Here is a 24816-nt window from a genome sequence, read left to right on the forward strand (position 1 = left end):
CCTTCCCTAGGCCTACGAGCTATTAAACATCCTCCAACAGCCCCTGAGGCAGGTCTGCTCCCTCTCCCCATTTCGTACTGGGGGAAACTGAACCTGGGGTGGGGGTTAGAGGGAGAGTCTCTTGTTGCAACCCCCAGCAAGGGGTGGGGATCCAGGAATCAATCCCAAGCCCACAACCCAGTGTCTCAGGGAGTCTGACCCACTGTGTCCCCCTTCCCTCCTGGCCTGTTTCCACCCCAAGAAAGCCCCTCCTTCTGGTTCCCTCAGGCTCCTCTGAGTGTCCTTCTCAGCCTCCCCCCTCCCTGGGGTGCCCTCAGACCTTCTCCTCCCTGGATGCTGATGCCCCTGTAATAGTTTGCTAAGGTTGCCATAGCAAAGTACCGCAGACTGGGAAGCTTAAACAACAGACATTTTCTCACAAACATGGAGGCTAGAAATCTGAGATCAAGGGGTTGACAGCATCATTTTCTCCTGATGCTGCTCTCCTTGGCTTGTATATGGCCATCTTCCCCCTGTGTCTTTACATTGTCTTCCCTCTCTGTGTGTGTATCCTAACTTCCTCTTTTCTTTCTTTGGCTGCATTGGGTCTTAGTTGTGGCATACGGGACCTTTCGCTGCGGCACGCGGGCTCTTGGTTGTGGCGTGCAGGCTTCTCTAGTTGCAGTGCGTGGACTTCTCTCTAGTTGAGGCATGTGGGCTCAGTAGTTGCCCTGAGGCATATGGAATCTTAGTTCCCCAACCAGGGATTGAAACCGAGTCCCTGGCGTTGGAAGGCAGATTCTTAACCACTGGACAACCAGGGAAGTCCCTAACTTCCTCTTCCTTTAAGGACAACAGTCACGTTGGATTAGGGTCCACCCTAGCGACTTTATTTTACCTTTTTAAAGACCCTATTTCCAAATACAATGACATTCTGGGGTACTGGATGTTAAGACTTCAACATATGGATTTGGGGACATACAATTCAGCCCATAACTGCCTGCACCCTTTTTTTCATAGGGAGCTAACATTGAGGAGCTCTCCTGAGGAGTTCCTCATTTACCAGCCCCCAAATTATCCAGCAGAGGAAAAATTTATTACTTCCACTTCTCAAAGGAGGGAGCTGCAGCTGAGAGAGGATGACTTTGACAAGGGCACACATCTGCCAAGTGGCTGAGTTAGGGAAGATTTAGTGAACACTGGTCTGATTCAACTCACCTACTTCCTTTGTTTTTTGTTTTTTTTAAGATTTTTAAATTTTTTATTTTTTTATTTTTGGTTGCGTTGGGTCTTCGTTGCTACATGCGGGCTTCCTCTAGTTGCGGCAAGCGGGGGCTACTCTTCATTGCAGTGCACGGGCTTCTCGTTGCGGTGGCTTCTCTTGTTGCAGAGCACGGGCCCTAGGCACGTGGGCTTCAGTAGTTGTGGCATGCGGGTTCAGTAGCTGTGGCTCGCGGGCTCCAGAGCACAGTCTCAGTAGTTGTGGTGCACGGGCTTAGTTGCTCCGCGGCATGTGGGATCTTCCTGGACCAGGGCTCAAACCCGTGTCCCTTGCATTGGCAGGCGGATTCTTAACCACTGTGCCACCAGGGAAGCCCTCACCTACTTACCTTGTATCCGCTCCCTGACAGAAACATCTGGGGACTCCAGCCACACCCCCAGATACCTCTCCTGTGAGATCATCTGCTGAGCGCTGAACCATCACACCTTGACATTTCAACCTGAGGAACCCGGCCCCTTCCCCATGGGCATGCAGTGCCTTCCCTGCAAACTCACTTCTCTCCTGTGAATAGTATTCTCATGGACAGCAGCACCATCACTCTGGTATCCCTAACAGGGTCATCAATGTCACCCCAAACACATCACTGGCCCTCACCTGAAACTAATATTGTAAATCAACTATAGTTCAAAAATATATATATGAAAATTTTTCACTTCCTAATCATTTCACATTTCATTATTTTCTATATTCTTGAGGTTATTTGTGGCTACTGAATTAGTATGGTGGAAATAGACTACATTGGTGTGCTACTGGCAACTTTTTCCAACTCCATGGTCAATGAGTTCATATTGACAGTTTTAAATTGGCCATTGATGGGAATATATACACCAGAGAAACTGGCAACACTACAAAGTATGGCTTGATTTATTGGGGTTTTTTGTTTTTTGCTTTTTGTTTTTTTTTGCTGTGAAGTTTGCAGGATCTCAATTCCCCTACCAGGGATTGAACCTGGGCCATGATGGTGAAAGTGTGGAGTTCTAACAACTGGACTGCCAGGGAACTCCCCTTTATTTATTGTATTGTTGAATATTTAGACTTAAAGTAATGGAAAATATATTAAAAATGCAGATTAAAATTAGCTGTAAGTTATACGTGGTCATTGCAATGTACCAAAGAAAATAAATAAATAAATAAATAAGGTAGGGTAGATATCTTCCAATATTCCAGAATAGTAAATACAATTATTCCTTAGTTAAGAAGTCACATCACTGAAGAATGAAGTTGCAACATAAGTCTTTATTGTTTCACTATCTTCTAATTGGTTAATGAAAAGAAAAATAGCCAAAATTCATTTTTAAAAAACAGGCAAAGGATATGAACATTCTTACCAGACATACAGGTGGCAAATTAACAAATGAAAAATGCTCAACATCATGAAACATCAGGGAAGTGGAACTAAAACTACAGTGAAATACTGTTACACACATTTATTAAAAGGGTCAAAATTGAACTTTGGCACAGTGGTTAAGAATCCACCTGCCAATGCAGGGGAAACAGTTTCGAGTCCTGGTCCAGGAAGATCCCACATGTCGCGGAGCAACTAAGCCCGTGTGCCACAACTACTGAACCTGCACTCTAAAGCCTGCAAGCCACAACTACTGAGCCCGTGTGCCACAACTACTGAAGCCCACACGCCTAGAGCTCGTGCTCTGCAACGAGAAGCCACTGCAATGAGAAGCCCGTGCACTGCAACAAAGAGTAGCTCTAGCTCACTGCAACTAAAGAAAACCCGTGTGCAGCTACGAAGACCCAATGCAGCCAAAAATAAATTAGTTAATTAACTTTTTTAAAAAAAGCTTTAAAAAAAAAGGGTCAAGGGGCTTCCCTGGTGGCACAGTGGTTAAGAATCCACCTACCAATACAGGGGACACAGGTTCGATCCCTGGTCCGGGAAGATCCCACATGCCGTGGAACAACTAAGGCCGTGCGCCACAACACTAAGCCTTCGCTCTAGAGCCCGCAAGTGACAACTACTGAGCCTGTGTGCCACAACTACTGAAGCCCGCGTGCCTAGAGCTGGTGCTCTGCAAGAGAAGCCACGGCAATGAGAAGCCCGCACGATGAAGAGTAGTCCCGCAACTATAGAAAGCTTGTGCACAGCAATGAAGACCCAACGCATACAAAAAAAAAAAAAAGAAGAAGGTCAAAATTTAAAAAGTCCCGCCATACACACCATTGGCAAAGATACGGAATAACTAGAAGTCTCTCACTGTTGGCAGGAATACAAAAGGGAACAATTGTGCTAGGTCACAGTTTGATTCTTCTTGAAAAGTTATACATTTATCTAACCTGTAACTAACGCGCTCTGAGGTATTAGCACAAGAGAAATGAAATATATCAGTATTGAAGAATTGTACTGAAATGTCTATAGCAATTTTGTTTGATATAGCCAAAAACTGGAAACAATTCAGATATCCAAAAAACAGATGAAGGAATAAACAAATTGTGATATATCCAAGTATATAGTGATATACTCCTCAACAACATAAAAGGAATGAACTACCCACATAAGAACCACTGCTGAATCTCAAAATAAATACACTGCCTGAGGAGGACACCCGGGGGAAAAAAGACTAAACATTTTATAATTCCATTCATATAAAGTTATAGAAAATACAAAATATTTTATTATAGAGTAAATCAATGCTTGCCTGGGAGGCCAGGGAGGGTAGAGAGAAAGAGATTATTAAAGGGCATGAGGTAAATACTGGGTAATGCATAGCTTAATTATCATGATTGTTTGATGGTCTCATGGGTTTATATGAATGTCAAAACTTATCAAATCGTACAGTATAAATATGGACAATTTATTATTTTTTTTGTGGCTATTTTAAGTCTTTGTTGCTGCACATGGGCTTTCTTTAGTTGCCGTGAGTGGGGGCTACTCTTTGTTGCAGTGCACAGGCTTCTCATTGCAGTGGCTTCTCTTGTTGCAGAGCACGGGCTGTAGGTGTGTGGGCTTCAGTAGTTGTGGCACGTGGGCTCAGTAGTTGTGGCTCACGGGCTCTAGAGTGCAGGCTCAGTAGTCGTGGCGCACGCGCTTAGCTGCTCCGTGGCATGTGGGATGTTCCCAGACCAGGCTCGAACCTGTTTCCCCTGCGTTGGCAGGCGGATTTTTAACCACTGCACCACCAGGTAAGTCCCAATTTATTGTTTATTAACTGTACCTAAAAAGCGTTAAGAAACAAAAAAATTCTTACTGTTTTAGAAAAATAAAGATAAGCAAACCTATGTTAACACCACCATATCCATTGTAATGCCCTGGGATTGGTGCCTAGCCTCAGTAGTAGCAAATATTGGTGAGCAATGAAGACCATTTACAACTGACTCAGTAGGAATGCAGGCTGGGTCACAAAGGCCACATCATCGGAATAAGAGATCTTCCGTCATTCCCTCCCTGTTTCCCTGTCTGTGCAGCAATGGCCTTAAGGTGAACAGCCCAGAGAAGCTGGGCTGTTTATAGGAATCCATAAAACCATTAGATTATTTTCTGAGAAGGCCCTCAGCTATACAAGATACACAGTTCTGAAGGTCCTGAGAATTTCTGCAGTTTCTCATCCTTCAAAACCATGGTGCCTGGAACACTGTGGATACCCTTTTAAAAGAGGGATATTCCAGCCAGTTTGCTGCAGTCTCCTGTGATCTCTACTAATCAGCTGTTCCTGTAACTATTATCATTCCCCCTATAATCTTTCAACCAGGGATACTACCACACATGCAGAATTCTGGATGTTAGGGCACATGGCTCCGCTGCAGGATCTGGGGAACAGACTTCCCTCACTAGTGCTGAGCAGGATGTAATATCTCCTGTGAATAAGAGAACAATTTCATGTTCCCAGAATTACTGGAGGTTGTCACAACTGCTCCCTCCTCAGGATAAGCTCTGTCACCACAAAAAATACTAGCATTCAGCCTCCAAATTAGGACCAAGAAAGCAGGTCCAGACCTGCAGGAGCACTGCCACTATTCCATCCACCCATGAGGCACACGAGGGTCAGGATCCCACAAAATCTGTTTCTTTTATTCTGGCAGAACCCAGTTGTTTTCAAACTATCCCTTAAAGTGAACAGAACCCTTGAGATTAAAGGTGACGGAAACCTTAATGTCTTTGTTATAGCAGAAAACCAGAACAATGTAGGCAGCTGTTCCTGGGTCAGTGACTTGGAGGCTGGAAATTCCATCACAAGAGTCATGTGAGACCAACAAAATCCCCAGAAAAGGTAGTCCATCTTTACAAGTCACCAGCAGAGCTCAGATGGAGTCCTCTTGGTCACAACTGGGTCAAGCCCCTGCTCTAACTAATCAGAGAGAAAGGAGAGTACTCCAGCTTCTCATGAAGTCCCTGAGAGAATGAGAAGACACTGAGGTTTCCTGCCCCAAACACACTGGGGTGGGTACATGATGTACAATCTGGGCACCTGCCAGGTGGTGGAGGTGAATGGCTTCTGCCTTAGATCTGACAGGACAGTAATCTGATAAGAGCTCCAGTAACCTGGAAGGTTAAAACATGAAGTGCGCCTTCCACATATCTGAAATTTATGTTGATGTTTGGATGTATGAGGTTCACTTCAGGCAGACGGCACCCTCAAAAGGCACCTCCTTGAGTGTTGTTATACTGAAGGAGGACATATGACGTTTCTTCATGTCTAAGTTGCTTTTCCTGTGTGAATTTTGTGGTAATCAAGAAGGTAAGGCCTTTGGCTTATGGCTTCCTCACATTTAACACACCCATAAGGCCCAATCCTTTATGAACTCTGGTGTTGAGTGAGGTTGGAGCTGTGGCTAAAGGCGTTCCCACATTGGTCACACTTATAAGGTCTTTCTCCTGTGTGAACTCTCTGATGGTCACTGAAATTGGAGTTTCAAATATGTGGGGTTTTTAACACCAACCAATTCTCTGCACACGCCAACTGGGTGTCCTACAATTTAATTCAGTTCTGAAACTAGGTGCTCAGACTTAGCACAGACCCCACAGCTTAAGGGCTCCATCCTACAAGACTGCCCAATCCAAGGTGGATCCCTAGGTTACCCACACTTCTGTCCAAATTGACTACAAATCAGGGGGTTCCCATGACCACCCTAGCTCGGTTTTGATAATCTGCTAGAATAGCTCACGGAGCGCCAAGGAAACACTTTTACTTACTAATCTGTTTATTACAAAGGCTATTTCAAAGCATACAAATGAACAGACCAGACAATGAAGTACAGAAGACAATGTCTAGGAAGGTCCCAAAGCAGAAGCTTCTGCCCTGAGAAGCTTGGTATGCGCACCCTCCTAGCCCATTGATGCATTCTTGCTTACCAACTAGGAAGTTCTCTTAACCCCATCCTTTAGGGGTTTTATGGAGGCTTTGTTATCTAGTCATGAGTGATTAAATCACTGACCATTGGAGTTTAACTGAAACTCCAGGTTCTCTTCCAGGAAGTGGGGGGAGAGAGGGCTGACAGTTCCAAACTCTAATCACAAAATTGGTTCCTCTAGCAACCAGTCACCAACCAGAGCTTTCTAGGAGCCTTTGAAGGGGTCTCCTCTTTATCATGCTCCAATATGAGAGGCTTGAAATGTTCTCTTCAAAATATCATCAGGTTATTCTTATCCGCCCGGAGTTTGGGAAACATAACTCCAGGCCACTCAATGTGATGATCTCACACTCAGTTTTGAACCACTGGTCATAAGAGAAAAAAACAGCATGAAAAGCTTCTCCAATTACAGGACAAATTCCACTTCACTCTGTTATCAAAGCTACAAAATATAGTAAATCCCACACAGTAGATTGTCCCAGACCCCTTACATGTTTTTGAGTAAATCAGTAATCTGAGGTGGGCAGGAACATTAAGGGCATCATGCCTCACAGCAAGTTCTCACAAAAGGATTGCTCCAAGATACATAATTTTGTTTTGTTTTAATAGTATAAATGCTCTTACATATGGAGTCTCATCTCTTTTCCCTGCTTTTTTTTTTTAAATAAATTTTTTTATTTATTTACTTTTGGCTGCGTTGGGTCTTTGTTGCTGCGCTCATGCTTTCTATAGTTGCAGCGAGCGGGGGCTACTCTTCCTTGCAGTGAGCGGGCTTCTCATTGTGGTGGCTTCTCGTTGTGGAGTATGGGCTCTAGGCGCACGGGCTTCAGCAGTTGTGGCATGCGGGTTCATTAGTTGTGGCTCGTGGGCTCTAGAACACAGCAGGCTCAGTAGTTGTGACACACGGGCTTAGCTGCTCCGCGGCATGTGGGATCATCCCGGACCAGGGCTCGAACCCGTGTCCCCTGCACTGGCAGGTGGATTCTTAACCACTGCGCCACCAGGTAAGTCCTCCAAGATACACAGTTAAGTGAGAAAAGCAAAGTGCATATCTTTATATGAAATATGACTTTATTTTTACTAAGAAAAGCAGCTTGTATAGGACTATATTTTAACATATAGATAACACACAGATAGCAATCCATGTGCAGAAGCAATCCTAAACTGATCCTATACTACAAGCTTTGTTTTTCCTCCAAGAGGTTTAATTATCTGACACTTATGACATTCTATTTTATAATTGTATATAGTGTAGGACATCTTCATAAACACTACAAAACATTTTATACTTTTCTTATATTAGGAATCAAATATGTACTGATCCAGTTTTTTTTCCAACTTCAGCTAAAAAATCCTACATATTTAGACAGAACACCTGTAAATTGCAAGAAATGCAGGTATATGTCTCTGCAGAATACACAGCAGAATGATACATATTTCTTGAGCATGTATCATTATCACTTGGAAGCTTGTTAAAACACAAATTCTTTGGTCTGGCCCACAGAGTGCCTCATTCAGGTCTGGGTTCAGAATTGAGCATGTGCATTTTTTTCCTCTTTTTTTTTGTGGTACTCTCACTGTTGTGGCCTCTCCCGTTGTGGCCTCTCCCGTTGTGGAGCACAGGCTCCGGACACGCAGGCCCAGCGGCCACGGCTCACGGGTCCAGCCGCTCCGCGATATTTGGCATCCTCCCGGACCAGGGCACGAACCCGTGTCCCCTGCATCAGCAGGTGGACTCTCAACCACTGCGCCACCAGGGAAGCCCCATGTGCATTTTTAATGAGTCCCCTGGTGACACTGATGGTGAAGGTCCTGGGATCAAAGTCTGAAAATCAGGGTTCTAGGAAAGGTGAACATGCCTGGTTTCAGGCCCCAGTTCAACATAGTGGAAATTTTCAAGCTCTGAGAGGCAGAGCCAAGACTTTCTACCCACATGCCCTGAGTGTCTCTGCAGTGAGCAAAGGAGAGGAATGGCCAGCTGGGCTGGTGTCCTTCACTCTGCACTGCTGAGGAGACCTGTGAAGCCTCCACCCACTGAACAGCCTGGTCACCTGCTTCTTCTCCCCAAAATTTATTGCAGAAGTACCCAGCGGGCTCATCTCTTACGTCCTTCGAGTGTTTTCTCAAAGGCCCTCTTATTAAAAATATTTCCCTTTCTGTGCTGTGTAATATTATACTCCATACTGTACTTCTCAGGATACTCACCTTGCCTTCTTCTCCCAATTTGTCTGCCACATTATAACATATTATACAATTAGTCTTTTCTGTTTCTGGTCTTTCTTCCTTGAGTACAATGTAATTCCTATGAATTCAGGGTTCTTTGTCTCTGTTATGACCCAATGTCTCCCATGTACCTACAGTAAATACCTAAAACCAACTGTTTGCTCATTGATCATTAGTGAGACCAGGGACTAAATATGACATCTCAGCTTCCCTGTATATTTTTACAACTCTGGTTACTCTGAATGTCTCCTTTAACTCTCTCCTTCCATGCTGGTATTGCTCAAAAATTTCAAGAATAAAAGAATCAGGACTTCCCTGGTGGCACAGTGGTTAAGAATCTACCTGCTAGTGCAGGGGACACAGGTTTGATCCCTGGTCCGGGAAGACCCCACATGCCATGGAGCAACTAAGCCCATGCGCCACAACTACTGAGCCTGCATGCTGCAACTACTGAAGCCCATGCTCCTAGAGCCCGTGCTCCGAAACAAAAAGAAGCCACTGCAATGAGAAGCTCACACACTGCAACGAAGATTAGCCCCCGCTCACCGCAACTAGAGAAAGCCCACACACAGCAACGAAGACCTAACACAGACAAAAAATTAATTAATTAATTAAAAAAAAAGAATAATGGTAGTATTTAAAAAAAGAATGAAGAAGAGTCATATTTTGGAGATAAAACCTTCAGAGTGACCATTCTAGTCATGTAGTCATAGGCTCAGCTTAATTCTATGTCTTCTCAGACATCACATCTAAAACTCTGAGGCCTGACCTTTTTCCATCATCCACTGATGTTTCACCAAAACTATTTCTGCTACTACTTTGAATCACTACATAGACATTATGAATAGCTGTTTGTAATTTGCATTTTACAACTATTTTTCTGAGATAACATCAGTTCTTCATGCAAACAGTCCCTGCATCAAAAAAGAAATGATAAGCATTTCCCAGCAATGAAATCGTAAATTTAAGATACTCCCAGTATCTCCAGGGCAAGAGTACCCTTTGTATACATCCTCCAACTGTGAACACTGCAGCCATTGTACAGTAAAAGTAGCATGTTTCTCATTGTCCTCTTTTTGAGATTGATGGTAGATTCCTAAAAGGAACTGAATATATGTCAGTGTATCAAGTAAGAGATATTAAATGGTTAAAAGTGTTGTTCAATGTATTAGACAGAATAATTGACTCTAAAGGCAGGAGAGATGTTTTCTTTGGAAACCACAGACTGATCTGTTAAAGAAAAATTACTCAGACGCTTGTAAAAAAGTTGGGATTTGTAGCCAAGGAGGAAGGGCGGTGGTGTCAGTGGATAAAAAATTACTAAGAGAGCAGGGAAATTCTTCCTAAACTGACCTAAACAATTCTTCCAGAAGGTGTAGGTCAGTGTGATCAGTTATTACCTGTGTGATGGTGAGGGATGAGGAAATTTCATCAGATATCAGTGGCTATCAGACATTTAGGATGGGAAATTCTTGCCAAACCCACTTAGCAGAATTCTTGCTCTTCAGGACAAGGCCCAAAGACTGGGTCTAATAAAATAAAAAATAAAATAAAATAAATAAAGAAAAAAAGCTTAGAGGGTCCTGACTAAAGTTTAGTCAAGGAGAGGCTCTGTTAGATCTATTTTTGTACTCCTGATTGAGGGTGGCCCAATATACTTCCTCTGTCTTCCTTGACAGAACACGATCTGGAGTATTTTCTCTCTTGCCCCTGACCAAATGTACATAGACTGGAAAACTAACTTTATGCTTTGGAGTGCATGAATTTGAATTGAAATAAGATAATGTTTATTAGCTTCCGCTAACAAACACATTTTGTGTCTGATTCTATAAAAATATGTTCGTTTGGTTTTGTAGCCTTTGGGGGCATCTGAAATTGTTTGTTTGAATCTCTCTTCCCCACCCTCCCTCACCGCACCCCCACCCCACCCCCACCCCCGTGCCGTGCCCCGCGGCTTGCGGGATTTTAGTTTCCCCACCAGGGATTGAACCCGTGCCCTCAGCAGTGAAAGCCAGAGTCCTAACAACTGGACCTCCCGGGAATTCCCTGAAATAGTATTTTTAGCTTCTGGGAGCATGCCAATCTTCACCGAGTACGAAATTATATGTCTCCAAACACTTGGGTGATCAGTTGCAGAGAGCATTTGGCAAAAATAGGATCATGATACCTTTAAAGGTGGGGTGAAGCTCACCTGGATATATCTTTTCCCAACTCCCCTCCTGGCAAAGCTAGTCCTTTCTAGCAGGAAGTCCAGTCTCCTCAGTGTGTGGATCTGTTGGGACTACATTACCCAGAATGCTCAGTATCGAGCGGCAGGAACGCTACCCAATGAACGCTTAGAGACAGGAGGCCGCATGATGTCAGGGCGGAACTTCTGGCTTCCTTTTCACAGCGGCCATGTTAGCTACTCTTGGTTTTGTTTGACCAGTGTGAGAGATTTGGGAATTGTGGGTCCATCTCGAGGTGACGGAATTGAGAAGGTCCGAGAGGAGGGGCTGTCTCCGCGGCATAGAGGCGGGTCTGAAATTCGGCGAGGCCGCCCGGGGGCCCCGTGCCAGGCCCAGGAGAGGGTCCGCCGTCCCTGCGTCCCGCCTCTCCCGGCCCCGCTCCGCCCACAGAGTCCGATGGCGGCGGCGGCGCTGAGGAACCTGCCTCAGGTAAACGCTCGTCCTCCGGCCCTCACCGCCCTCACCGCGCCAGACTAAAGCCCCGAGTGCGGGGCGCTTGCTCACGTGCCCGCAGCCCAGGCCGCGGTGTCCGGGATGGTGGTGGGGCGTGGGCAAGGGTGACAGGCGGAGGGACACCTGTTAAAAGGAGAACCGATCACTGACGAACAGGTTGAATAGCTACCCTGAGTCCCAGTCTTCAGGGTCAGGCAGGGGTATAGGGAGGTCTGAGCCCATCGAACCCCGTCATAGACTCATTCCTCAAGACTTGGCTTTTTCCATGTTTCCCACGGCTGCAGAGGCGCTTTTTGGAAACAACACAGCCAAGTGGAGGGTGCCCCATTCCCTCACTGTCTCTGACCTCCACCCACATGTTCTCTGGATTGTGGTTTCTTGCGACTCGTAAGTGCCGTGCCCCCAGTTTGGGGTCTGGAAGCCCTGGAGAAACCCTAAGGCCAGGGTTATGTGAAGGTGTTTCCGTTTCTGGCAACCATTGTAAACAGGTGTGAAAAGTTATTCTAGAAACTGGTAGCACATGCTTGAGGTAAAACTTAACTGGGAATTTCCAGGAAAGGAAAAGTCCCCTTTCTTTCAGGTGGGAATAAAGATCAGGGGACAGTAATTAGGACTGGAATGACTGCTGAGAAGTTGGTGATTGATGGGAGGTTTCGATCAGAGGAGGGAGGTAGTATTACCAACGTCTTAACTGGCTACATCTGGCTGTTGCATGAAGTATAGACTGTGGGTTAGAGGAAGGAGTAAGGAAGATGGGTTTGGAGGCTACTGCCATAATCCAGGTGAGAGTCAGTGGACCAGAGTCATGGTTTAGGAGGTATGATTGGATTCTGGATGTGTGTTTTTAAAAGTGACAACTATATTTTCTGATGTGAACCATGAGGGAGTAAAACAGGACTCAGGGATATTCCTAGGGTTGTTTTTTTTGTTTGTTTGTTTTGTCTTTTTAGCAGGTGTGGGAATAGAAGCTCTATCAACAGAGATGAGGAAGTTGGTAGTAGGAGTAATATTCCCCAGAGATATCAGGAGCTTCTGAGATGTTTCCTAGAGCATTAAGTGGAAGCATTAAGTGAGCAGCTAAATACACAGGTCTGGAAGTCTGGGGTGTGGGACAGTGAGGTGGTGACCACCATAGGCATGGGCTGTGGGATCCAGTCTCAAGGATTATGCGTACTTGAAGAGGGAGTATGCTTGATGACCCCAGGGCCCTGGTATTGAGACTTTTGTGACCTTGGCCACACCAGTGGAATAGTCTGGCATGAGTGTGTGGATCCCTCTATGCCAGGTCCACAGCTTAGATACCTACTTGCCAACATACCTCTTGTTGATGGCTGGTTCCAGTGATCAATGGGACCGTTTGAAGACAGTGGCACCAATGGTGCCAGGGCCTGGTTTCTCCTCTGAGTTGGAGAGCTTGGGAGGAGGGTGGGCATGGGGCATGGATTGTTGTCCCTGAGAAAGGGGCTGTTTGTGGTTTCATCTGTCTCCATCTTGCCAGGGCAGTGTGACCTTTGAGGATGTGGCCGTGTACTTCTCCTGGGAGGAATGGGATCTCCTTGATGATGCTCAGAGATGCCTGTACCACAACGTGATGCTGGAGAACTTGGCACTTATAACTTCCTTGGGTAAGGCTGTCAAACCTGCCTCTGTGCCTTGAACTAGTCTCTGCCCTTCCTTTTTTCCCCAGGAGCAGTCTGTCCTCACATCAGGACCACGGGCACTGTTTCCTTCCTTAGTTCCCTGGGTTGGTGCTGTGGTTCGTTGGGCTGAGGTTTGTGCACTTCCCTCTCCTTCCTTTAGCATGCCCAACATTATTTTCCCTGTTGACTTAACAGTTCTTTTTTTATTATTATTCTTTTTAAAAAATTCTTTATTTTCCATTATGGTTATCATAGGATATCGAATCCCTTGCTTCTTGTATCATCAAGGTGCCATGTATTTGATCAGTGAGGGAGTGGGATTGGGTTGGAGAGCCCACAGAGGTTCACAGTATGTATATGAATCAAGCAAGATGACTCAGAGGGAGCCTGGTCCTGCATAGTAGCACATAGAGGGCATGATGACAATGCCGTATTCAAATCATGCCAGAAACTTACTGTGTTTGACCAGAATTTTGATGCCAGTGACCACACTTCATTTCTGTCTTCCTTCCCCTTTCTTGACACTTGGCCAATTCGTCATCTCTATTGTCACTGCTACTCTTAATTTCCAACCTGAGGTTAACCTCACATCTCTCGACTCCTCTCTCACCCGTTTTTCTCACTACTCCAACTGCAGTGCTTTCTGCATTGGCCCCTATGTATTCTTTTTTTTTTTTAACTTTAAAAAATTTATTTATTTATTTATTTATTTTTGGCTGTGTCAGGTCTTCGTTGTGGCGCACGGGCTTCTCTCTAGTTGCGGCGGCACATGGGTTTCTCTCTAGTTGTGACGTATGGGTTTTCTCTCTCTCATTGAGACGCGCAAGCTCAGTAGTTGTGGTGTGTGAGCTTCTTTGCTCCGTGGCATGTGGTATCTTAGTTCCCCGACCAGGAATAGAACCTGGGTCCCCTGCATTGAAAGGCAATTCTTTACCACTGGACCACCAGGGAAGTCCCCCTATGTATTGTTTCATGAGGTGTGCACACATTCTTAAACAGTCCTTAAAGACTAGCTGCCCTACTATAGTCGTATTTTCTTGGGTCTTGGCACAACCCTTTTATACAGTGTTCATGTGTCACCAGCAGACAAGTTCCTTTTCAAAGTTCTTTGTAGAAGAAGGAATTGCATACCCTGTCTCTTCTTTTTGTGTCCACCACAAGGTTGTGTCCTTCACCTCATGAGACCTCTCCCATTCTGTGATCTTTATAGCTCAGTAGTGCTAAGCAGCCCCATCCTCAACTGGAACCAACTCCTTGCTCCTGCAAACAATCCCATGGACAGGTTCCTAGGTTTGTTACACACACTTTTGTAGTAGCTGTCCCCTCTGACCAAAGTCAATGTGCACTTCACCAGCATTACTTGCTTTCAGGTTGTTGGCATGGAGCAGAGGATGAAGAGGCACCTCCTGAACAGAGCATTTCTGTAAATAGAATGTCACAGGTCAGTACTCCCAAGGCAGGTGTGTCCACCCAAAAGGCCCATTTTTGTGAGATATGCGGCCCGGACTTGGGAGACATTTTGCACTTGACTGAGCACCAGAGGCAGAAACTGTATGATATTGGGGCATGGGAGCAGCAGTTGTATTTCAGTGCAAAACTTCAGCACCAAAAGCAGAACATTGGCGAGAAATGCTTCAGAAGCAACATGGACAGAGCCTCATTTATGAAAGACTGCAAATTTTTTGTGTCAGGGAAGTCCCTTTCCCATGGGGAGTCCACATACACCAGGGAGAAGTCAAACAGGGGAACTGAGTGTGGAGCTGCCTTTCACAGGGGGAAAACTCATTATAACTCTGGAGAATGTACTGAAGACTTTAGTTGCAAACACATGCTTTTTCAGCACCAAAGAGTCCCCACTAGAGAAAAATGCTACATGTGCAGCGAATGTGGGAAATCTTTTAGCAAAAGCTACAGCCTCAATGACCATTGGAGAGTTCATACTGGGGAAAAGCCTTATGAGTGTGGGGAATGTGGGAAAACCTTTAGGCAAAGCTCTAGCCTCATTCAACACCGGAGAGTTCACACTGGAGTGAGGCCTCATGAGTGTGACGAATGTGGAAAATTATTTAGCAACAAATCCAACCTCATTAAACATCGGAGAATTCATACTGGGGAAAGGCCATATGAGTGTAGTGAATGTGGGAAATCCTTTAGTGAAAGCTCTGCACTCCTTCAACACCGGAGTGTTCACACTGGAGAAAGGCCTTATGAGTGCAGTGAGTGTGGGAAATTCTTTACCTACCACTCCAGTCTTATAAAACACCAGAGAGTTCACTCTGGATCAAGACCCTATGAGTGCAGTGAATGCGGAAAATCCTTTACTCAAAACTCTAGCCTCATTGAACACCATAGAGTTCATAGTGGAGAAAGGCCTTATAAGTGCAGCGAATGTGGGAAATCTTTTAGCCAAAGCTCTGCACTTCTGCAACATCGGAGAGTTCACACTGGAGAAAGGCCTTATGAGTGCAGCGAATGTGGGAAATTCTTTACTTACAGCTCCAGTCTCTTGAAACACCAGAGAGTTCACACTGGATCAAGGCCTTATGAGTGTAGTGAATGTGGGAAATCCTTTACTCAAAACTCCAGCCTCATTAAACACAGGAGAATTCACACTGGAGAAAAGCCTTATGAGTGCAGCGAATGTGGGAAATCTTTTAGCCATAGCTCCAGCCTCATTAAACACCGAAGAGTTCACACTGGTTAAAGGCCTGATGAGTGCAGTGAATGTGGGAAATCCTTTACCCATAGGTCCAACTTCAGTGACCACTAGAGTGTTCATATTGGAGAAAGGCTTTATGTGCACTTGAATGTGGGAAATTCATCTCCAGACTCCTAAAACACCATAGTGTCACATTGGAGCAAAGCCTTATGAGTATGGCAGATGGGGAAAATCCTTTGGCCAAAGTCTAGCCTCAGTACACTCCAGAGAATTCACAGTGGAGAAAGGCCTTATAACTTATAAATTCAGTGAGTGTGAGAAAGCCTTCCGCTGAAGAACATACCTCATGGGATACCACAGATTTCAAATGGGAGAACTACCTTCAATGTGCAGGTATATATGATTTCTTTGTTCAGTGCAACAACACAGGAGGAGATCCCTTATGAAGATGCCATTTGCCTGTATTGAACCAGATACATCCAAACATCCACTTAAATTCCAGGTATGTGGGAGCTGCATTGCACTTTTTAACCTGTCCAGGGCCCTTGCCAGATTTATGTCACCGCCAGTTCTGTAGCAGAAGTCATTTCACCTCTAACCACCTGGCAGATGCCCATAGTGTGCAACATTCACCCAACCTAGGAAGGAAACCCCAGTGCTCTCCCACTTGTGGGATGATTCATGAGTAGCTTGAACACTTAGTCTTTCCCAGTTTTTTTTCCTCCCTTATGAGTTAAATCATGGACCTTACCCAGTTTTGGCCTAGAGGACTCCGTTGGTGATTTGAAAAGATGGACTACATTTTTCAGTAATATTATTGATCTCATGAGACTCTAGTGATGGGATTTTCCAGCCTCCAAGTCACCAGCCTGGGGAACAGTCTGCCTCCCATTGCTCTTGTTTGTATAATAATAAAGGTCTTATTGTTTAAGACACCATTAATCTTAGGGGTTCTGTTCACTGTATGGGGTGGTTTGTTGTAAACTGGGTTTGTTGGCTTGAGATGAACTGCTCTGGTCAGGATCCCAAACTGTGTGCCTCGGCAGGGACAGTATGATGACAGAATATGCCTCTCCAGTTTTGGCCTAGGTTGCATTGCTGCTCAAAACCTTCAAGGAAAGACTGCAGGGCTTTGTGGTGTTAATTTTTAGATGGCATGCCATGGTGTTTTGTAAGTTCAGAGTTCAAACTGAGGAGGGGGCTGTTTCTGGTTGCTGTGACAACCTTTAGTGCTTTTGAGAGCAACATAAACTTATTCTCTTGTTCACAGGCGATATTTCATCATGCTCAGCACTGTTGAGGGAAATCTGTTCCCCAGGTCCTGCAGCAGAGCTATGTGCCCTGATGTCCTGAATTCTGTAGGGTAACATCAATGATTTTAAGATTAAAGGGGCCAGGGAAGTGATAATTGTTACAGAAACACTGGATTAATAGAGAGTGGAGGAGACTACAACATAATGGTTAGAATGTGCCTCTTTTAAAAGGTCACTCACGACGTTTAGTCGCTATGGTTGTGAAGGATGAGCAGGTACAGAAATTCTCAGGACGTCCAGAACTGTATATCCTGTGTAGCTGAAGGCCTTATCAAAACGTTTTGTGGGGCTTCCCTGGTGGCGCAGTGGTTGGGAGTCTGCCTGCTGATGCAGGGGACGCAGGTTCGTGTCCCGGTCCAGGAGGATCCCACATGCTGTGGAGTGGCTGGGCCTGTGAGCCATGGCCGCTGGGCCTGTGCGTCCAGAGCCTGTGCTCCGCAACAGGAGAGGCCACAGCAGTGAGAGGCCCGCGTACCAAAAAAAAAAAAAAAAGTTTTGTGGATCCCTGAGGCTTCTCTGGGCTGTTCATCTAAGGCCATTGCTGTGCAAACAGGAAAACAAGGATAGAGAGAAGAGAGATTCTTAGTCTAGTGATATAGTATTTTTGACCCATCCAGTATCCCTGTTGAATGAAGTGGAAATAGTCTTTGTTTCCACTTCAAAAATTTCTCACTTATTTTTGCTGCCCCTGAGGCAAGTGCTGAACCTGCCCATTGAGACAGTATGGTTGCCAAAACTGATTTTCTAGAGTAGGAAATCCAGAATTTTAAGTTGAATCATATTTTTAAAGTTTTAATAAGTATAAATTATATGCAGTAAATATCTATATTTAAACTATAAAATTTGATAAATTTTGATATCTATATAAATCCATGAAACCATCAATCATTATAATAAACGTTTCTGTCACCTCCATACTTACCTTTAATAATCCTTTAATAACCTCTTTGTCCTCCAAGCAGCCATTGATTTGCTTTTCATTATAACAAATTAGTTTGCATTTTCTAGAATTTTATATGATTGAAATCATAAAGTCTTTTCTTTTTTTTCCTTGGGTGCCCTCATGTGGCATATTTATTTTGCAGTTCATGGTGCTTACATGAGTAGTTCATCCTTTTTATGTTATTGAAAAGTGTGTTGTATTGCTATAGCACTATTTATTTATTTATTCATCTGTTTATGGATGTTCTAATTGTTTCCAGTTTTGGCTATTGCAAATAAAAGTGGTACAGAAATTGGATACAGTTCTTCATATTGACATATTTCCTTTCTCTTGTGTTAACACATCAAAATGCAATACCTGAATCATAGTGTAGGTAATATATAACTTTTAAAATTTATTTTATTTATTTTCTTTGGCTTCATTTGGCCTTCATTGCTGTGTGGGCTTTCTCTAGTTGCAGCGAGTAGGGGCTACTCTTCCTTGCGGTGAGCGGACTTCTCATTGCGGTGGCTTCCCTTTGTTGCAGAGCACAGGCTCTAGGGCACGTGGGCTTCAGTAGCTGCAGCACATGGGCTTAGTAGTTGTGGCTCACTGGCTTTAGAGCGCAGGCCCAGTAGTTGTGGCACATGGGCTTAGTTGCTCTGCGGCATGTGGGATCTTCCTGGACCAGAGCTCAAACCTGTGTCCCCTGCATTGGCAGGTGGATTCTTAACAACTGTACCACCAGGGAAGGCCCTATAAAACTTTTTAAGAAACACCAAATTGTCCTCTAAAATGATTGTTTCCTTTTGTATGCCTATTAGCAGTGTATGAGAGTTCCAGTTCTCCCATATTCTTGCTAAAGTGGATATGGTTAGCTTTTAAAATTTTGACTTTTTTAGTAAATATATAGCATTATGTCACTGTGGTTTTAGTTGCATTTCCCTGATATTTCATGATGTTGAGCATAGCTTGTGTACAGGAAATATGGAAGAATAGTGAGCATGTTAAACATTTTGAAAGACTCAATAAACCAAATTTAGATTGTGGCAAATTCTAATGAACAAATGGCTTAGCAGCTTCATCAAGTGAATAATATGAATTAAAAAATGGTAAGTGGTACATAGGGGTTAAAAAACATGCAAGACACACCTAATTATTGCCTAAGATAAATTTTGTATCCAGATTGCAATCAATCTGCATCAAATAATACAGTTGACAAAATTCAGCACTTACAACAGTTTATCATAATTTTAAGTATTTTGATTTTTTGCAACAAAGTTATTGGAGTTATATAAGGGCCTTTACATTTTAGAAACACATCCTGAAGGGGTTATATGTGAATTGACATGATGTCTGTGATTATAAATAAACCACTAAGTGCATTGGGATATAGAGAATAAGAACAGCCATGAAATAATAATGACAGAATCATTACTTCTTACTAGTCTTTTCCATTTTGGGATATATTTGAAAATAGCCATTACAAAGGGTAGAGTATGTGCAGGTAGGGTAATTTCATATGGTGAGAAGGATAAATTTAAAAGGCCAGGAGGAAACTTTTAGTTTTGATACTCTAAGTGGATATTTTAAATATGAGCAGTTTAAGTCAATCATGTCTGAACTAAACTGTTTAAAAAACAAATCTTCAAAACTTGTCACTCCCTAATCTTTTTGTTTTCATTTTCATAGATACTTTTGTATGTGTGTCTGTGTGGCCATATTCCATTTTATTTGATCTGATATAGAAAATCCTACATAGGTTTTTGTTTTGTTTTGTTTTTTTGCGGTACGTGGGCCTCTAACTGTTGTGGCCTCTCCCGTTGCGGAGCACAGGCTCCAGACGAGCAGGCTCAGTGGCCATGGCCCACGGGCCCAGCCGCTCCGCGGCATGTGGGATCTTTCTGGACTGGGGCACGACCCCGTGTCCCCTGCATCAGCAGGCAGACTCTCAACCACTGCACCACCAGGGAAGCCCCTACATAGGTTTTTAGGGTATTTGTAACTTTAAAATAGAAAGAAACAATTAGCATTATCCATAGAAATTTAGAACAGGAAAAAACCTTAGATGTCATGAGACCCATTTTTCTTCTTTTGCAGATAAGTAAATTAGGGCCCAGGAAGTGGAAGTGAGTGACTTGCACAGCTAGTTAGTAGCAGGATTGGAAGTAAACCCAGGTTTAGTAACACTTTGGTCCAATGTTTTGTTTTGTTTCATATTTACATTTTTAATTTTTTTACTTAAAAACTTTATTTTTTAAGAGCAGTTTTAAGTTCATAACAAAATTAAGAGGAAGGTGCCCTGCCCCTACACATTCATCACCTCCTTCATTATCACCATCCCCTACCAGAGTGGTACTTTTGTTATAATCTTATAATCGATGAACCTACATTGATACATTTTTGTCACCCAGAGTCTATATAGTTCATATTAGGATTTACTGCTGGTGGTGTATGTTCTGAGTTTGAACAAATTTATAATGATATGTTGCATCACTATAGTGTCACACAGAGTAGATTCACTGCCCTAAAATTCCTCTATTCTGTGTATTGATCCCTGCTTTGTCCCCACATTACCTGGGAACCACTGATCTTTTTTTACTATCTCCATAGTTTTGCCTTTTCCAGAATGCCATGTAGTTGGAATCATATGGTATATAGCTTTTTCAGATTGGCTGTTTTCACTTAGTAACATGCACTTAAGGTTCCTCCATGTCTTCTTATGGCCTGATAGTACATTTCTTTTTTAAAACTGAATGATATTCCATTGTCTGGATATGCCACCATTTATACATTCACCTACTGAAGGAGACATCTTGGTTGTTTCCAAGTTTTGGCAATATGAATAAAGCTACTATAAACAATTATGTACAGGTTTTTGTGTGAACATAAGTTTTTGACTCCTTTGGGTACATACCAAGGAGCACAATTGCTGATAAGAGTATGTTTGTTTTCTAGGAAACTGCCAATGTCTCTTCCAAAGTGTCTGCAGTATTCTCACCAGCAATGAATGAGAGTTTCTGTTGTTACACATCCTCACCAGCATTTGGTGTTTTCAGTGTTCTAGATTTTGGATTCTAATAGATGTGTAGTGGTAGTTCATTGTTGAGGATTTTTGCATCAATGTTCATGAGCAATATTGGTCTGAAATTTTCTTGTAATGTCTTTTGTTTTGGTATTAGGGTAATGCTAGTCTCTGAAAATGAGTTAGGAATTATTCCCTCTGCTTCTAGCCTCTGAAACAGGTAGTAGAGAATTGGTATAATTTCTTCCTTAAATGTTCACTAGACTACACCAGTGAACCCATTTCAGTATGGTGTACTCTGTTTGGAGAGGTTGTTAATTACTGATTCAATTTCTTCTGTTGCTTTATCTTTTTCTTTTCCTGTTATTCCTGTTACTCATAATTTATAGCTTTTGTAGTTGTCTAACAGTTCTTGAGTATTCTGTTTTGTTTTTCAATCCTCACCCCTCCCCGTTTTGGGGGTTTCTATTGAGATATCCTCAGGTCAGATTCTTTTCTTAGCTGTGTCCAGTCTACGAATTAAGCTCATCAAAAGCATTCCTCATTTTTGCTACAGAATTTTTGCTCACTAGCATTTCTCTTTGGTTCTGTTTTAGAATTTCCATCTCAGTTTACATTGCATGTCTGTTCTTGCATGCTGTCTACTTTATCCAATAGAGCACTAAGCATATTAATCATAGTTGTTTTGAATTCCTGGTCTCATAAGTCCACATCTCTGACTTGTCTGAATTTGGTTCTGATACTTGCTCTGTCTCTTCAAACTTTCTTTTTCTTTTTTCTCTTCAAACTTTTAAAAACATTTTTATTATGCCTTAAAATTTTTTCTTGATAGCTAAGTATGATGTGCTCAGTAAAAGGAACTGCTGTAAATAGGTCTTTTAAGTGATTTTAAGGTGTGGGGAGAGGGGAAGTGTTCTATAGTCCTATGATTAGGACTCAATATTTCTTTTTCTTTTTGCATTATAACTTCCTCTTTAACCTATTAGGTCTTTAGAAATGTTTTCTTAAAAATTTCCAAACTTTGGACGTTTTGTTTGTGGTTTTAAGTTTTCTGTAAAAAAAATATTTTAACTTGACACATAATGTAGGTCCCAGTGTTTTAGTGAGGTTCTCCTACTGGACTGTGAACTTCACATGTGCCTTTTCAGTCTCTCCTCTAACTTAGGTGGAAACAGGATGGCTAGAGTGGGCTCGAGTTGGGTATTTTCCTTCCCCCCAGGCATTTAGGCTCTGATAAAACCTAAGGCTCTGCTTTAAAATTTTCTCCTGGAGCAGACTTTGCATAAAGAACAGAATGCTTTGGCATATTTGAAAATGGTTCCTTTTCCTTTCTCCCTGCTGGGAGCATGACAGGATTTTTCTCAGATATTCACTGCGAGAAACAGGTAGAACTCTAGGAGATAAAACACAACAGAAGTGTGGGTTTTCTTTCCCATGACTGGGCTCCCCTGGAGTTCTTCTCTCTCAGATTTGTCCCCACTGAGAGGAATTTGTCAATTACAGTTCAGGTTTCCCTGTCCTGGCATTGGTTACCACAGTGATTTCAGCTTGTGGGTTTCTGCTTCAGTAACTTGTGATTCTCTGTGTTACCCTTTCAATCTCTCCAATTTGGGGACAGTGGTTTGCCCTGTGACCACACTTCATTTAGGAATCTAAGAAGAGTTGTTTATTTTTTCAGTCTGTTTAGGCTTTTGCTTGTTAGGATGGAGTGGCAAATGCCAGATTTTTATATCCTTGACCGGAAACCAGAGGTACCTTCCTGCCCTTTTTATTTCATCCTTCTGAACGGATTAAATTTCTGATACACTGGCACTGCTATGATCTGAATGTTTGTGTTCCCTTCAAATTCATATGTTGAAATCCTAAGCCACATAGGTGATGGTATTGGGAGGCTGGGCTTTTTGGAGGTGCTTAAATCATGAGAGTGGACCCCTCATGAATGGATTAGTGGCTCATAATAGAGGCCCCAGAGAGATCCCTAACCCCTTACACCTTGTGAGGACAGAGCAAAAAATCAGCAACATTGAAGAGGACCCTCACCTGACCATGCTAAGCACCTTGATCTCTGACTTCCAGTCTCCAGTACTGTGAGAAATAATTATCTATTGTTTATAAAACATCCAGGCAGTGATATTTTGTTATAACAGCCAGAACAAACTAAGACACATTCTATCTTTTGTTACAGCTATTTTTAAATATATACAGAAATGGGAAAAACTATATCATGACAGCAAATGAAGGCTTCCTCAATCTTCCACCATTATTTATCATTTAATGGCCATTCTTGTTTTGTCCATCTTCACATACACTAGTGGATTATTTAATTTATGATCTCAGACATTACATCATTTAATGCATAACTTCTTGAGAATGCATTTTTTTAATGTGAGGGCTATTTCATAACCCCAATAGCTACCACACAAAAAATATTTTAAAATATGATAAATATGTTATCACTGCTCAATTATCTCAAAAGTTTTGTGTTTCCTAAGTCAGATTAATCACAGTTAGGATCCAAAATGTATTATGGCTTTCAGAAGCTGTCTCATAAGTCTCTTCACCTATAAGTTCCATCTACCTTTTTTATTCTTATTATTTGTTGATGTTGCTGAGTTATTTGTCATTTTCTAGGTGTGGTTTGTTGAATCTCTGATACTGTTTAATGATCACCCTTTCCTCGTATTTCCTGTACACAAGATATTGATGAGATGAGTGATTGAGATTTCATCTCAGCAGTTAGATTGTGATGGTGACTGTTGGGGAAATAAAAACAAAATCTCCCAACCCACAGATCCTGTCCAAAAAGGTGGTAGAGACAGAAAACACGTTCATTGTTTGCAGTGTGTGTTTTCTAACCTCACCAAGCAATCAATTCTGACATTATCTCCCTGGAGGTAGCATGAGATCCCACAGGTGAAGGACTCAGTCCCACAAGTCTTCCTCCACTTCAGATATCTTTCAAAAGTCCAGGTTGTTACCTCTGCTTCTGAGCGACTGGCTATAAATCAGAAGTTCCCATGACCCCCTCCTGGAGTTTGATTATTTTGCTAGAGCAGCTCACAGAACTCAGGGAAACATGTACTTAAATTTAATAGGCAGATGAAGAATTATATAGGACGAGTTCTGGAAGGGTCTGGAGCACAAGAGTGTCTGTCCTCATGGAACTGAAGTCTGTTACCCTCCCAGTACGTTTAGAGACTTGGAAGCTCCTTAAATCTTGTTCAAGAGTTTGTATAGAGCTTTAAACTCCAGCTCTCTCCTCACACCCCCTTCCTGGAGGTCAGTGGGTGGGGCTATTTAGGACCCCCAACCTAAATCACCTCTTGAAGCATAAATTCAGTTGTGCTCAAAAGGGACCACTTGGGACTTCCCTGGTGGTCCAGTAGTTAAGAATCCGCCTTCTGGGTTTCTCTGGTGGTGCAGTGGTTATGAATCCGCCTGCCAATGCAGGGGACACAGGTTCGAGCACTGGTCCAGGAAGATCCCACATGCCGCGGAGCAACTAAGCCTGTGCACCACAACTACTGAACCTGCGTGCCTAGATCCCTTGCTCTGCAGCAAGAGAAGCCACTGCAATGAGAAGCCCATGCACAGCAATGAAGAGTAGCCCCCACTTGCCGCATCTAGAGAAAGCCTGCATGCAGCAAAAAAGACCAAATGCAGCCAAAAATAAATAAATTAAAAAAAAAAGAATCTGCCTTCCAATGCAGGGGACACGGGTTCAATTCCTGGTCAGGGAACTAAGATTCCCACATGCTGTGGGGCAACTAAGCCCACATGCCACAACTACT

The 24816-nt window shown here is 43.1% G+C and overlaps 1 protein-coding gene across 11 annotated transcripts in view; it reads left to right on the plus strand.

Annotated features, from left to right (window-relative positions):
• Window positions 1-24816, plus strand: part of LOC307179548 (zinc finger protein 551-like) — a 64787-nt gene that overhangs the window by 37634 nt on the left and 2337 nt on the right. For 2 of the 11 annotated variants that reach the window (XM_079908837.1, XM_079908838.1), the window contains exons 2-4: window positions 11214-11442; window positions 12965-13091; window positions 14477-17535. In XM_079908837.1, coding sequence (XP_079764963.1) covers window positions 11214-11442; window positions 12965-13091; window positions 14477-15810 — 1690 coding nt within the window. In that variant the 3' untranslated portion in view covers window positions 15811-17535. Of the gene's footprint in view, window positions 1-9629; window positions 11443-12964; window positions 17536-24816 lie in introns of those variants that run through there. The other 9 variants (XM_079908842.1, XM_079908841.1, XR_013825425.1 and 6 more) reach the window with 9 other exon arrangements.

The sequence above is a fragment of the Stenella coeruleoalba genome, assembly GCF_951394435.1.
Source record: "Stenella coeruleoalba genome assembly, chromosome: 20".
NCBI classification, from domain to species: domain Eukaryota; kingdom Metazoa; phylum Chordata; class Mammalia; order Artiodactyla; family Delphinidae; genus Stenella; species Stenella coeruleoalba.